The 16,461-nt window shown below is 38.7% G+C and overlaps 1 protein-coding gene across 3 annotated transcripts in view; it reads left to right on the top strand.

The window, feature by feature from the left end:
* The window catches only part of CEP112 (centrosomal protein 112), a 373,207-nt gene that overhangs the window by 284,892 nt on the left and 71,854 nt on the right, over window positions 1–16,461 (top strand). For all 3 annotated transcript variants that reach the window (XM_032457024.1, XM_032457025.1, XM_032457026.1), the window contains one exon: window positions 5,141–5,290. In XM_032457024.1, coding sequence (XP_032312915.1) covers window positions 5,141–5,290 — 150 coding nt within the window. The remainder of the gene's footprint in view (window positions 1–5,140; window positions 5,291–16,461) is intronic.

The raw sequence follows: 16,461 nt of genomic DNA, 5'->3' as shown, positions 1-16,461 counted from the left end.
TCTTAGTGGCCCCATTTTTCCCCTTGAGAAAACTGAGACTCAGAGAGGTGAGGTCGCACAAGTGACCACGCGACTAAGCCAGGACCCAACCTGTATCTGACTTTGGAACGGAAACCCTTAACCTGACACCACCAGTCTGGCCCAACCCCTCACATTTTTAATATGGCAAGACTGCTGATAATTATGAAATTTCTTAGGTTCTATAATTATTTCTAAAATGCACATGTATTGTATAATTCACACCCCATTAGGAAAGCAAAAAGTCTCTAAGAGAAGACTTCTGTGTTTATTTAAAAGATGACGATGAGGTCTTGATTGCCATTATTCCAGGAAAGAACATGGGGAAATATCCTTTTTAATCCACTGAGAAAGATTCTTATAATCAAAAGACATCTTCTGGGTCCAAAAGTTAAATTAAAACATGGAAAACAAACCAAAAAAAACCCACCCAGCTGGCATTCCCTTACATCCTGCTCATTTTCCTTTCTATTGCATGGGGGAGGCAGACCGAAAGTGAGATATAAGATAGCTAATAAAAATGCTTAAAGATCTAGAGCGTAAACAGGAGTATTAAAGTTTATCTGAAGGAAGGTGTGAAGAAGCCTGATTAGTCCATATTAAAGCAAATTAGATGTAAGTTAGTGTGGAAAAAAGCCTAAGCTTTGGAGTCCGCAGACCTGAATCTGAATACCAGTCCCACCGCTTCTGTGACCTTGAGCGAGTTACCTGCCCTCTCTGGAATTCGGCTTCCTCACTTGTAAAATGGGGGTGTAGCACTTACCTCATAGGTCAGTGTGAAGTATTAAGTGATCCAATGCCAAAAAAGTGCTTAGTACAGAGCCTGCTACATGGTAAAGCATTTAATAACTGTTAGTTTTTCCGGGAGCATATTAAAATTGCAGTAGAAAAAGAAAGGGAGGGAGCAAAGAATGACACAGGTATGGAAGGAGCAAGAAATTATTTATTTTAAATACACTTCTGGGTGTTCAAGGATCGGTGAAGTCTCCCTCCAAAGTTTGGAGAGGCATGGGGTCGCTGAATATTTTCCCACATAAAGACATGAAGGAGACGAGGAGGAAAAATCAGTAACAACTATCATGTCCTTTACCCGTCATTTCATAAGTGAAAAGTGCAATACAAAAACAGAAAAAAATCTTAGAAACATGATAAAAGTCCATCCTTCTTACATTACGAATATTTTGTTAGCTCACTTCTAAATACACATAAGTATTTATATGCATATAAATATATGTGTCTATTTGTCTGTGAACTGGCATTTGAAAAATACCGGTCTATAATCTAGTCAGTTCAGAGAAACAGATTGTTTGAAAATAGACATTATGAAACAGACCTGTGGACTGACTTGCTGTTTTCCAGTGATGGTTTGCTGGAATCTCTTAACACATATCTAAGCTGAGGAGCATGCCAGGAGCAAAGCTGCGTAACTGTTTATCAGATTTTTAAAAATCCCTCTCTCAAAAAAAAAAAAAAAAAAAGTAGTAAGATGAATGCATTAGTAATGAATACACTGGTGCCTAGGAAATCATCAGGTTAATTTGGAAAATATTTTAAATATCTTCCTCCCTTAAAGGAAGTTACTTAATCTTTAAGATTTTATCAAGCTTTTAGACCTAGTAGACCATGTATGCTAAGCCCTCGGCAGGGCCAGGACTGTGCCCCTTCTGGGATCCTCAGTGTTCACGTGATGGCAATGTTTGCATCATCTCTGGGCACACTCCCAAATACAGTTCCCTCAGAATCACATATTTGTTCTTTTTTTAATCTTAATATTACATATTAACCTTGCCTTTTCATCTTTCATGCAGTTTTCCCCACTCAGCTGACTTCCCCGGTGGCCATTTTTCAAAGAAAAACATTGCCACTTTGCAGGAATACAGGTAGCTGTGGGGAACACTGAAGCTGAATGCCAGCCAAGCCCCCCATTGCCAAGGGGCTGGCTTCCCCCGCACTGCCCCACACCCCTCCTGCCGATGCAGATTGATGCCCGCGCATGAGCCGCGTGTCCCACGTGCCCCCAGCCTTCATGTCACCCTCCAGGGTGGCGACTGGAAGGAAGATATGCCCCTCTTCCACTCATTTCCTGAGGGTCTTCAATGTTTGCCAAGCCTTCCCAAGCATGCCTTGTCTACTGTATTTTAAAGAAGAGTTTTATAAAAATCTCAAACTATACTGTGATCTGAAAAACAATAGAGTTAAAAATGAAATCTTAACCTCTATTTAGAATCCTGTAGTTATTTTTAAGACCTAATAAGACTGTTAACATTTATGCAAATGAGAAATTGCTTAACAATAATGATTAACTCTTACAGCTTTCTTGGTTAAGTTGCTTACAGTATTAGCCCCAAATAGATTTCCTTTTGCTTTCTAAAATATTAATTTTTCATATCCATATGGAAATGTTCTAATGCACTTTTTTCTCTGAAGCTAATACAGGGTAGACAGTTAGTTGAGTGGTGGCATTTTGGTTCATGATTTTTTATATGATTCGATCAAAACTGATGGGGTTTGATTCGGATTGTATAGATTAGTTTTCATTTTTCTCGGAAACGTTTTACATTATTCTATGAAAAGACTAGATTAGCTCAATATCATTTGCCAGGGAGTTATTTTTTCTTATTTACTATGATTGTAGTTCCACCACTTAAGCTTTTATCGAGTGCCAGTTATATGCACTGAGCTAAGGTGAAGAGTCTGTTGTCTTATACTCTAGGTCTGCAACCAAGAGTTTTGTTCCTCACCTAAAGCATGTTAATCTGGTTAGTGTGATTACTTCTCCATCTTCAAGTAAATCTCAAATCTGTTTTTAAAATTATCCATATTTCAGTCACCTCTCTAAATCTATATTATTGTCAGTCTATCAAACAGTTTATCTACTTATCTTTACAAGGTATTTCACCTGAAGTGTTTTGACACTCTCCCTGTATCATCTTCATAAATTTTAAAAATAACTTTCCAAAGATAATCTCATTATCTTCCCAAAGGAATCTCATAATCCCCCCTCCCCCGAGAATGTAAGGTTTCATTTTCTAAAAGCATGCTCTCCTCAGAACATCCTGGTCTTTGCTCATCACTCCTCCCAAAACCTGCATTTATTTCTTTTTGATGTACTTTTGTCATAAATCTTTTGAAAAGAAGAGATCCATGTCTCATGTCCTCATGGTCATTTGGAAAGCCCCCAGATATTTTTATCTTCAGTCTTGGTCAATTAAAAGCTAATCTAAAACTTACTATTTTGTAAAGAATACGAAACTACTTTGTGCCTTAAAAATGCATTTTGTGATTGTGATAGTGGGTATATGAATCTATACATGTGATAAAATTGCATAGAACTAAGCACACACACACGCACACACGCACACACTGAACACATTACAGAATTAAACTCATCACTTCTACCAAGTTTTAGTTTACTCAACTTGAAACATTGCAATAGTCATTGAAATATTAAGTTATTTTTACTATTTGGCCCCGTGTTCCTATAAAATATCAATCTTAAGTTTCATGTTGGGCCAAGGAACTCTGGCTCTTTCTTATCTCTGGCTCCTCTTGCTCTGTGACTGTGAGTGGGCTGATTATTCTGTGCCTCAGATTTTGACATTTACTCTAAGAATTTAACCTTCCCTGTTTCATAGAAGTGCTATGAGAATTCATTGAATTGATGCCAGAATGAAACCATTTAATCAGAATTCAGAAAACAGATGAAAACATCTTCATTCCTAGTAAATGAATTCCTCTACTCATAGCAGAAGGTTCAAGTTTGCATTTAAAAATATTAACATATTTTGTCATTTATTACACAATTGTCTTAAAATATTTATAAATTCTAAGTGTTAAACTTTGTTATAGTGAGTTTGCTCACTTCTAAAAGCATCAATGTTCCATTTTTTGGTAAATATTTATGTCACTAGTAACAACTAATGTTTCTCTAAGACTTGGCATCTGGAAGACTCCAGACAGTTTCTATTTATTGCCTTATAACTCTGTAATCTAGTTTTATCATCAAATAATAGTTGGAAAACTGAGCTTCAAGGGAGATAATTAACTTGTCCAGTGTTTCTCACCAACAGCATTATATTCTAACCTGGAACTAACTTCCTTTTTTCATTAGAAGAAGCCACCATTTCCTGCTTTTAAAAGGGCATCGCTATTGAATTTGAAAGGAAATGGGTGCATCCAACCCAAAGGAAGAGCAATTCTCTCAGTAAACCTGTCAAATAAAAAGGTCCCTCATCAGATTTACTTCGGGAACGTGGAGGGAACTCAGTGATGGAAGAGAACTAATTCTCAAATGTAGAGAATGCTATGGGAGTCTCTGAAATGACTCTTTTGAACCAAAAACAAACTTTCATGAACATATATCAGTTAGGAAGAAAGCCACCTATTTGGAGCTATATCCTAATAAACTCTTTAATGCCAAAACCTTGTTTAAAAGAAAGGCAAAGAGTAGCTAGTTAAGAGGAATCAACTATACAGCAATCAGTCTGTCTGCACGGTTCAAATCCTGCCTGTCTCCTGGGTGGATGTCATCTTCAGCCATATAAAATCTTTGACCTCTTTCTATGCCTCTGTTTCTCCATTTGTAAAAGGTGGGCCATGATAATGCTTGTCTCACAGTAGTAAATGACACAGAAACTCAAGTGCTTAGCACAAGATGTAAACATTAGTAAACACTCAAAAATGATGGTGTAGAATTAGGTAACTATGAAGAATGAACTCTGTTTATTACTTTCTTTGGTTATTATAGTTCAAAGTATCATGAAAGGCAAAATAGTTGTTTTCACTCTAATAAGTATGCTTCTCAGTAAAAGAAATTCTGACACGTTCCATATTTTTGAGATCACAGATGTTCTTTCCTCTGATGAGTAAATATTGTGGAATGTTATAGTGGAAGTGGCTTCCAAGTATATTTGGTTCAGCAGTTGTTCACCATTCACAGTTTTATTATAGTCTTTTATTGTGTGGAATTTCAGGCACTAGAGTGTGTGATATGTTAATTGAAAATATTTAGTTTGTGGACTAGCGTTTTGCCAAATCCCTTCTTCTGTTAAGCATAAATACATATAAAATAGGTGCCTCTCACTGAAGAATCTGAAGCTATAGCATGCTGTTTTCATTTTAGATCATAGCAGAACTTCAGACAACCATTTCCTCTCTGAAAGAGGAGAACAGCCGGCAGCAGCTTGCTGCAGAAAGGCGGCTCCAGGATGTGATGCAGAAGTTTGAAGATGAGAAGAAGCAGCTGATTAGAGATAATGACCGAGCAATCAAGGTAATCTGAAGACTTCAGTAACCAGTGGTACCAGCTGCTTTAATATAATTAAAAGGAGGGCTGGAATCCCAGCAGTGGGCAGATGAATGCAGGTATCTGGCTTGTTCACACAGCCTGCATAATTCCATTCACTGGACTCTACCTTTGATGTATCCAGTGACTCAGGCTGACTTCCCTCTAAGAGATCACATGCCAGCATAAAAAGTCATTTTTGGCAAGCCCAGTCCATTCCCATTGAACAAATATTTGAAAAATACCCTGTCCTTTCTCTTGAGAACCACTTTGGAACTGTCTCTTGAAATTAGCATGACTGTTTTAGTCCAGTACTGCTGGCTAATAAATTCAGAAGTCAGCTTCCAATTTACCTTCTATTCTTTGCCCACATCCTTTCATTATGTGTTCGCATAATGAGAAATAACCTGTTTGAGGTTTGGAATGCCAACCATTTGATGTGCTTTGACATAGTACAGGGTAGATGTGTTGCTGCTGAGAACCTAGGTTGTTTCCAAATGGCTTCAGAGAATCACACCTTCAATAGCAACAGAAAATTCCCTGGACCCTGATCCTTTAGGTGACAGGCAGTTAGATCTCAAAGTAGTTTTTTTCTTGGCTTCATAGCAGTGAATATTATTAAGTGTCTACATCATGCTGTGTTTAATCTGTGAGGATAAGTGTCTGGAAACCTTTATAAATAAGATTTAAAAGAGAACAGAACTTTTTCTTAAATAATTCTCAGCAAAAGATTATTTTTCGGTGATTTTACTTTGTTATAACAATGCTTAAAGCGTGTAGAGTAATCGTACAAAGCAGAGGAAAATAAAAGAAACATTTGGGTTTTATCACTACCCTTTTCTGCCTAATCCATCCATCTTTCTTTTCTATAGCCCATTGCAGGCAATCTGAGTAATTTAGGCAAAAGTCAGTGTTAACTTAAGTTGCTATTTTATATAAAGCCTTTAAGCCTGGACAACACTGAATAGAATAAAAAACCTTAAGATATGGACAAAACCTTGGAGGCCATTACATCGAGACTCCTCGGTTTAAAAGTGAGGATTAATTTTGTTATTAATGAGATTTTCCCTGTGTTTTTCCATCCATGAGCTTTTTCCCCCATACGTGTGATATGAGACAAAAAAAGATGTTTTTCATATCCTGGTAACTTTTTAAAATCTTTGAAACTCTTATCATTTATAAATGTAGAGGAAGTACTCATGGATCTGCATGACTTTTGCTTTGCATGAACTGAGTTGACTGCTTTGTTTAAATTCGTTTGTTGTATAAAAATTTCATTTTAAATAAATTTCTTTTCCATTTGCTATCCAAGTACCAACTGGTAGGTAACTTCCGAATTTTAAATAAATAATTAAATCCCAGTATATACAAAAGGGAAAACATGAATTTACTCCGTAATAACATGGTTTCTAGTATTGTCTCTTAAAGATTTAAAAAAACTTGGAAGAAATACAATTAGTATAACGGCCTATTTTTAATTGTTTTTGCATTTACCTTTTAAAAGGGAAAAACATTCTGATCCTAATTTCCAACAAACTGTCAAATCGTAAAGACTGAAGTTGAAGTTAAAAGATGGCAGTATATATACATATATATAGTGTTCTATTATATTTATGACATCCAAAACATAGGTACCATAGGTACTTGAAAATAATTAAAATTACAATGTAGAGAGAATATAGTTGACCTTTGATTCACTCAGACTCTGTATAAAGTGAATGCCTTTTTTTTTTTTAACTAACTACGTAAGATAATTTATTATCACTCATTGCCTGGCTTTCTTTTTAGGCTATGTCACAAACAATAACAGGAATAATAGCTGATATTCATTCAACATGTAGTGTGTACCAGGCCCTCTGCCAAACATTTTCATTCACCTCACATTCCATTACCTCATTTAAGCCTTATAAGTAATCTTTACAAGGAGGGCATTTCTGTCATCCCCATCTTACAAATGGGAAAACTGAGGCTCTGAGGTTAAGTAACCAGCCCCAGGTCAACTGCTAAGTAACTGTCAGAGCCAGGTTCGAGTCACAGTCTTTCTGACTTGAAAGCCTCAACTATTAACTATTACACCATCCCTCCGTCTCTACATTCTGTCTGTGAAAGTGTGTCAGTGACCAAGTGCATAAGTGGACCCGAATACCCTCACTCAAATTTTCTGTCTGCCTGAATGGTAGCAGCACTTTTGCAACAGTTGTCTGAGTTGGACATTCTAATTATATTTGAGTGTTTTATAGATATAGATACTCAGAGAGAGACACAGTCACCACGAGGCTTGCATTTGGTTTTCTGAAACCAAATACATTTGTCTACACAGACATTAAAATAAGCGCATATGGACCTAATATTTTGTAGTGTTTAAATACTGGCTGTAAATAGTGCTGTAAAAGCAGTGGGCTCACTCACTGTGACATGTACTTCACCCCACTTTCTGGGCTGATGATGCGCTGAGCTCTCCAGCTGGTGATGGAGAGTGGAGATGGGCACTCACTTGGCCAGAGCTTCTGACCTTTCATTAAAGCAAGTCTTTAGAGAAAAACCCAGGTATAAAGCAGGCCGCTGAAATCCATTTGAAGGGCCACCCGTCTGGGGTAGTGGAACTTGATAAAACATTCTGGAGAATAATCTGGTGCTCCCTGTCATTATTAAATTGCCCGGGAGACATGCCTAGCCTTTGACCCATTTCCAGAATGTGCCCTAAGTGGCAGTTAAAGAGTTGTACTAAGCTTGAGCTAGCCAAAGAGATGCTCATTCTCACATTCGTTCATTTCTCCTAGAACTGTTTATCGAGCTCCCATTGTGTGCTAGGCACCCATGGTACCAGCATGTTCTGTCTCCCTTTTGTACTTTATTTTCCACCAAAGCACATGAGCTGAAAACCATGCAATAGTGAAAACGCTGTTGGAGAAGGGTATTTAAGAATCTTGAAGATGTTCACAAGATAGTTTTCAATGAAAATGCAGTTTACAGAACATTATATACATATGGGGTCATCTTTGCAAAAAAAAGAATATATAAAGAGAAAAAGACTAGAATTGTGTATCAAAATTTTACTGGTGGATATCTTTGAGTGATGAAATTTGTGGTAATTTTCTTCTTTTATCATAGCTCTAGATTTTAAATTACAAAACCACTTTTACGATAAGAAACAATAAAAAGTATTTGGTAAAAAAAAAAAAAAAAAGGAAGAGCCTCATTCTTAAAGGGATCCAGTGGACACTGAGGGACTCGTGGTAGCGGATCCTCACAGCAGGAGTGATTCTTGCTGTTTAAGAACAACTGATGAAGTGAGGTCTTTCATAGACCAGAATTCCTGAGTGTAAAAGGAAACGCGTTCACACGAGTAGATACTTTATGCTGTAAGATACCCTCTCTCGAGAGCAAAAAAAAAAAATCGTCTTTATCACTTATTTACTGCTTGAGTTCACTCCTTACCTTCCGAGTCAAGCTTCTAAAAAGAGTTATCTCTGCTGCATACCAAATCACCCCAAAACTTGATGGTGTAAAATAACACCTGTATTACATGCCCACGAGTCTTGGGATCAGAAATTTGGGCAGGGTTGCTTTGGGTGGTTCTTCTGCCCAGTATTTAAAGTCAACCCAAATCTCATCACCCAGAAATAACCATCTTAGTACTGACATGAACATCACTGCAGATGTCCTACTACATGAAAGGAGAGACGAGAAGGAACTCTAAATGGACTTACAAGATGGGTTAATATGCTTGATTCTGTATTTTCACTAGTTTTAGAAAAAATCTCAAGTTAATTTTACTTCAGTTCGACAGATGAAAGAAGAGTTAAACAGAAGGCACTGTTGAACTTTCAGATAGAATTTGATTTGTGGCTGAAAGATGAGTACATTCGTACGCTCACATGTCCTCCCATCACCCTCCTTGCCACCTCCTGCCTGGGGTCGCGTTATAGCTTTACACTGTCCAGGTTTATGATAGTTACAATTTGTTTTTAACCAAAACCTTAATATTCATGCGCTCTTTAATTGATATGGTGCTTACCCGTAGGCCTTTGATACCACAGCCTTTTACACTTCCATTCCCAAAGTTTTTACTTTGATGTCGTTCTTAATCGGCTGGATTTCATGGTCAAGTACTCCCTTCAAGACTCACAGCACTATCTTCCCTCAGTTTTTCCACGTTTAAGAATGTCTGCTGATTAACCTTTATGTTGGAATGACATGTTAGATGGGCAGAACATTCTTGTTCACATTTTTTCCCACAAGAACTTAAACATTGCTCATCTAGCATTTAATATTGCTGTGGGGAAGGCTGAGCAAGATTGAAGTGTTCCCCCAGGTCAATGATTTGCTTTTTCTGAGGGATTCTTGAAGAAGTCTTTCTTAACATGTAAGTTTAATAGATTAACCAAGATACATTCAGTAATTAACCAGGATACCTCTAAATGTTAAACGTTCAATGTCGCACGTTTAAACACAGTGAATCTCCCCTTTGTCGGTAACACTTATTTGTAGTGTCTGCATTTTCTGGAACCTGAGGGGACAGGGAGGAAGAGCTGGGGTAGAGATGTGGGTGCAGTCTGGTTGGGGTGACTGAGTTCATGCTACCTTAATGAGAGAGGGCATCTTCTAATCCTTTGCGGTTTGAATTATCCCAATTTGGTGTGTATTCCTGAAGTCCTGACACCCTCACTTCCCTAGAAGATAGACAGCTCTGATTTCTACCAGTTTTTCCACTGCATCCATTTTGCAGTCAGAAGAGGGAAGAGCTGAAGCTACTTACAGTTTTCTCCTCTTCAAATTTGGCAATGTTAATATTCTCAGGATTTTGTTAACTCACAACAAAGTAATGAGTTGGGGGAATTGGGCAGATTTTGAAGTTGAGTCACTGAAATGCTCCAGAATCATGTTTTTTTTTTCCCTTGACCACAATCCTTTGAGGGTTTTTTGTATTGTATCTACCTTACTACCCTATTTCAGTGCTCTAGTGCTTTTCTGCTCATTTTCACTCTTATTTACTCACTTCATTTGGTGTTGGGAGAGGGAAATTCAATCTACTGTCTGATCTTAGAAACCTGTTTGACTCCTTTATAACATTTAACAAGGAGCCTGTGTTAGTCAGCTATTGCCACAATGCTGATTAACAAACAATCCCCCAAACTCAATGAGTTGTAATAACAAACATTTACTTTTCTTTCAACAGACCTGTGGATCATTAGTGTGGTTTGGATTCAGGCTGTGGCTGAGTTTGACTCCAGGCTCTAGATTGAGTTCATGCCTGCTCTACTTGTCTGCACAGTCTCCATGGACTAGTAACTGCCTGGTGTGTCTTCCCCTTGGTGGATTACAAGAGGGCAGAAGGATGAGCAGGCAAAAAAGTCCCTACAGCCTTGGCTTTATTTCCATCCACATCAGTGGGGTGGGAGATTATATATACACTCCAATCTGAGACCACAAACATCTATGAACAGGACTTACTCTGCCATATAAACAGACTCTAACAGCATCCTTAGCCCCATGGCGGCACTTTCCCAATTCACCTGCTGTTCTAAAACCCTCTTTCCCATTCCCTGTCTCCTCTTCCTCTTTTTAATACTCAGATATTCAGGTTAAGCCAAGCCTCATCTATTTTCTCTGGATGTGCCATCCCTAGACAATCCAGCCCCTCACATAAGCTTCCATGCAAACGAATTGTGAGTCTTGACCTCCACGCAGACCTTCTCTGAGCTCTCCATCTGTATTTCCAACTCCTGTTGCATGTTTTCACTTGGAGGACCCTTAGGCTGCTCTAACTAGATTTATCATAAACTGACTTTATCTTGCTCCCACTCTTCTTACCCCCAACCTGTTCTTCTTGTCTCGATTATGAGAATTAAAGTGCCACTGTCATCCACTCAGTCACTCAAGTCAGATTCTGGAAGTCCCCTTGAATGAATTCTTCCTCTTCTTTACCTGCCCAAGGTCACTTCCTAGAAATAACACTTAATATTTCCAAATGCATACCCCATTCCCCAATCACAAGTTCCTGCCTTCTTAGTCAGACCTTCCTCGTCTTTGACCTTGCCTGTTACAATCCCTTTTTTGTAGAATCACTGCCATGAGCTTGACCCTCTCAAATCTGTCCCTCGAACTGTTGATAAAATGACCTTTCTAAAACACAAATATGAGCATGTGGTGCTTTTTAAAATCCATCAGTGGCTTTCTGTGCCTACAGGATAAAATCTATACTTGTCAGCATGGCAGACAAAACCCTTCATGATCTAAACCAGTGGTTCTCAAGGTGTTGTCCTCAGACCCCTGAGGGTCCCTGAGATCTTTTCAGGGGCTCCATAAGGTCAAAACTATTTTCATAATAACACAAAGACATCACTCGCCTTTTTCACTGTGTACACATTTGCACTGATGATCTAAAAGCAATGGTGGATAAAACTGCTGATGTTTTAGCAGGAACCATGACGTTGACACTGAACTGTACGAGTAGTCATTATTTTCTTCACCAGCACGTACTTGTGCTTTGAAAACAAAAAACAAAACAATAAAGAGTATTAATTTTATTAAATCTCAATCCTTGAGAACACATCTTTTTAATATTAAGAGGAAGCATGCATAAGGCACTTCTGCTGCGTACACAAGTAAGGTGGTTGTCTCAAGGAAAAGCAGCTCTGCACTTGTTTGAGTGAGACCTGAACTCTAGTCACTTGGAAGGCAAACTGCGCGTATTCCGTTTTGAGTATCTGACAGAGGTTTTCTTGAAAATAAAGGAAGTAAGCCTGACACTTGAAGGACAATGACTGACTATATTGTTGTTAATGATAAAATTTGAGCTTTCAAGCAAAAATTAGGAATTTGGAAAACCTATACCACCACTGTAAGCTTGACAGCTTCCCAGTACTTAAAGACTTTTCTGTCAAGATCAGTGATATTACTAATGATGTGCGTGGGAAGAAAGGGGGAAGAATTAAGTAAGGGTATCAACATTTGGAAGATTTTTATAACTCACTGAACCAGTGTTTTCCAAATGGCCAATACCCGATGTTACAAAATCATGCATGGGGGGAAGATCCATTCAAAATACAAAAGGGAACAGTGGATCTTAATATAACAGTACACAGAATTCACTGATCAGAGTTTCAGAACCCTCACTGTAACTAACTTTTTAAAGAAACTACCACTTTTCAAGTTTTGATACAGTCCCAAGGAATACCCACAATCATCCGTAAAAGTTACTAAAATACTCCTCCCTTTTCTTTTCTAATTACTTACCTGTGTGAGACTAGGTTGTCTTCCCATATTTCAACCAAAGCAACATAATGCAAGAGATTAAATGCAAAAGCAGGTAGGAGACTAGCTGCCTTCTATAAGTGAGACATTAAAAAGACTTGCAAAAGCGTAAAACAGAGCCACACTTCTCATTAATTTTTTTGCTTTGGAAAATAGTTCTTTTTTTATTTAAAAAATACATTTATGTTCACGTAATGGCTTTATTACTGTTATTTTTAGATGAATTAATAAATATTTTCATATTCCTTCATTTTAATTTCTGAAGTGGTGAATGTCAATAGGTAAGACCCACATCAACAAAGTCTCCTTGGGGTTCTTAATTTTTTCAGAGTGTAAAGGGGTCCAGAGACCAAAAACCTGGAGAACCACTTGTCTAGTATTGCCCTTCCCTCCACCATATCAACAGGCAGCCCTCTGCGTTCGTGGTCTCTGTGATGGCGTGAGCTCCATGTGAAGTCCTTTCCCTTTAAGATTTAAATGTCATCTTTCTGTGAAGTGTCAGAGTGAAAAGCTCATGCCAGCTTTGTTCCTTCCTCTAGGGAGGTTTTCACTGCACTGTAATGCGGGGGTCCCCACTCCTTTATGCAAAACCTGGAGGTTGAATGAGTTTTGCAGATCAGGATCTGCAGATTCCAGGAAGGCGACACAGTGCTTTTACTTTATCTCCAGGGGGGTCTGGGACAACGCGCTGTCCCCAGACGCAAGTGCATAGTGAAACGTAGGACTACCCCCCAGTAAACGGGACAAACAGAAACTAGGTCAGTCAGGTTTTGTTGCCTCACAAGTTAACCACAACCTTTCAAAAATACTCTGTGACTTTAAGAGGATTTTCAGATTGCAAAGAGGAGATCGCGAACCTGCACTTTGATTAATTCTCTTTCTCGCCAAGTAGATTCTAAGCTTCTTGAGAGCAAGCACTTACTGCAGTGTTTGGTTCTAGAAGTGGAAAGTTCTAGAAATATGCTGAATAAATGAATGATGTTAGCTCATAAGTCAAGGCTCTGGAAACTAATTATGTCACTTTATTCTCATGTTATTTTATTGAAGGCAGCAAGCTTGCAAATATTCTGTGATGGTATAGCAGATAGGCAAAAATAACTCAGATCCTTTGGTAATAGTGATTTATTTTGCCTAATAGGCAGATTCTAATAAAATATCCTACACTTTGTTTATATTATCCAAGAGCATAATTTCTAAGCTCCAGTACCCCAGGGGTAGGCCCGCATAAGGCTGTACACCAAAGCCAAGTTATCTGAGTGCTAGTTAGCACTCTCCACTGAACTCACAGAAGTTCATTGGGGGAAATTGTTAGAAATAGTTCTATAGAAAGACTGTGGAACATTCTTCTGGCATCACTGCACCACCAGGGCTAAGCCCTTTCTTTGAAGCCTGTGTATTGAAAGTGCCTCACTGTGAAGCCAGATGTCCAAGCAGAGATTTCATATCAAGGAGAAATGTTGTAAAATTTTTGCTTGCAGGCATAGAAAAAAGATTTTAAAGCACTGATGCTCCTCTCCCTTGGCCACTGACTGGAGTTCACGAGAAAAGGTCGGCTGCCAGTAGGACATCTAGAAATCTGGTCTGTGTTACCAGAAGGGCTTGAGAGAGGGAAAAAAAGGAATATTTCATAAGATTGGGCAATTCTCACTGTGCTAAAAGCTTACAGGAATCCATTTCCCAAAGAATAAAATTACAAACCTCATTGTGGGGTTTTAGTAGCATTGAGAAAGAGAAAGAAATCTCAATGCCTAGCATCAGATGGCTTTGTTTGGGACCTGTTCATTATTTAATTCTTGTCTCCCCTGCATGCACGTCCTGAGGGCGCAGAGGGAAGTGACATTCTCTTTGTGCCCTCCTGAATTAGAATTAATAATGCTAAGAATAGAAATGTATTTTCCATCCCACCCAAGAAGGCTCGCCTGCTCACTTAGAAAGGAAGACAGCCGTTCAGTCATACTAGCATAAAGCGTAAGTGCCATTTTCCAGGAAGAATGTTCTGGAAGATAAGCTGGGATACAGCGTGGCAGCGAATGATGACCTTGCTTCCTAGAGCAAGGAGAAGCAATAACAATAAATGAGCAGGGAAGAAATGAAGAGCCCGCCCTCTAAAGTATTTACCCCATCCCTTTCCTTCCAGTTCTGTTTTCTGGCAAATTTTGATTTTATTTAAAGACAGTTGAATATTGTTCTGTGGAAAAAATCCTTCAAGCACTATGAAGAATATTTTTAGCCCCTGGAACATTGCCTTGCATATACTAAGGAGTCAAATAGGTTTGATGAGTGAACACATGAGTGACTGAGTGATTGAAAGAATACAGGCCAAAAAAAGATTCTTCTTCACCAATGTCCAGGTAAATGTTACTCCTAGGAAGTCACTAAGTGATTCTGTATGGTCAGTTTTATTATTGCCTGATCCAAACTACGGACTGCTTTGGTTAATCAAATTTTGGAATATAGATGCATTATTTAGTGTTTTTTTAGTATATAAAAATAGTTTAATCTTTAATAATTCTGAACTGTATCAGAAACTATTTCAAAGTCAGTATGATGAACATCGTGAGCACTGAAATATATAATTTCATCATTATTTAGGTATCAACAGCTAAAATTACACATAATGATGTGTATTTACACATGTGTATATTCAAAAGCACTGGGTTATATAGAATCCTAATTATTGGAAGACTTGATAACGATTTAATATATTAAGTTAATTTTATTAAAAAATTCAATTCAGATGGCTCTTTACTCTAGAAGGAGCTGAGTTTCTCTTCAATCCCTTGTGACCCTTAACAGACTCTCTTTTACCACTTATTAATATTGAAGTCCATGCCTTTTCCTTTTAACTAGCACAATGTTATCTCTTGCTTCTCAGGATTTATTCCTAAAGAACTCAACACCCTGCTCATGTCCTCCTGTGCTCCATCCGCCCCGACTTCAGCCTGGGTGACAGCATCACCCAGTTGGTGTGCTGGCACGTATTGTGCTGGCTTGAAGGGGCCGATTGTTACATTGTCAGGAATTCTGCCAGCTGGAGTATGTGCACCATGGAAATCGGTGCGTGCTGCTACAAATATTTTTTGAGAGCCAGTTATTAAACATTCACCAGCCTACTGCTGCACACAGTGCCCTTTCCCCCACTTTCTTGATGAAGCTGACTTCCAGCTCTAATCCCCACAGTCATGATGACACTCAGCCTTCTCAACACAAGGGTGGAAGGGCAGACAGGTGGATGGGAGACATTCCACTGTCCTCTGTGATGTGCTTTCTAGCTACTGACCAACCTCTTGCTCTGTTTTTTCCTGATGTATGAGTCAACTCTTCCAAATATTCCCTTGAAGTCCCTTTTCTAAGCCCATCATAATACAGAAAGTTTACGAAGTAACCTAGTACCTCTTCGCCAAGTTTAGTGGTGTTTTCCCACTTCTAATCATCCTCTGACTCCATGCAGCATTTGACTATATTGACCAAGAGTTTTCCTTCTAGAGATTGGAAAACTGTTTTCCGTAAAAGGGCTGGATAGTAACTATTCTAGGTTTCACGGGCCATGGGTTCTCTGTCACAATTCCTCAGCCTTCGCTATTGTGTTATAAAAGCAGCCTTAGACAGTAGGTCACCAAGTGGGCATGGCTGTGTTCCAATAAAACTTTATTTGAGAAAGCAGGCCAGGGGCCAGATACGGGGCCTGCTGGCCATAGTTTGCTAACCCCTGCTCTAGAAACTCACTCTTCTATGGTCTACTTGTCTCCTCCGCTGGTCTCTCTTCCTCCTCATGCATGTTCCTCAAGTCTGTGTCCTGGGCTTTGCTTCTCCTGTTCCCTTGCACGGTGAGCTCATCTCCTCTGTGACTTCAGCTGTCACTTGTATAGAGATGCTTCCCAGAAGCCTCAGCCTGATTCCTG

Source organism: Camelus ferus, chromosome 16, assembly GCF_009834535.1.
Source record: "Camelus ferus isolate YT-003-E chromosome 16, BCGSAC_Cfer_1.0, whole genome shotgun sequence".
Lineage (NCBI taxonomy): Eukaryota > Metazoa > Chordata > Mammalia > Artiodactyla > Camelidae > Camelus > Camelus ferus.
Note: the sequence above shows the minus strand (reverse complement) of the source record. Positions and strands in the feature narration are given on the sequence as shown.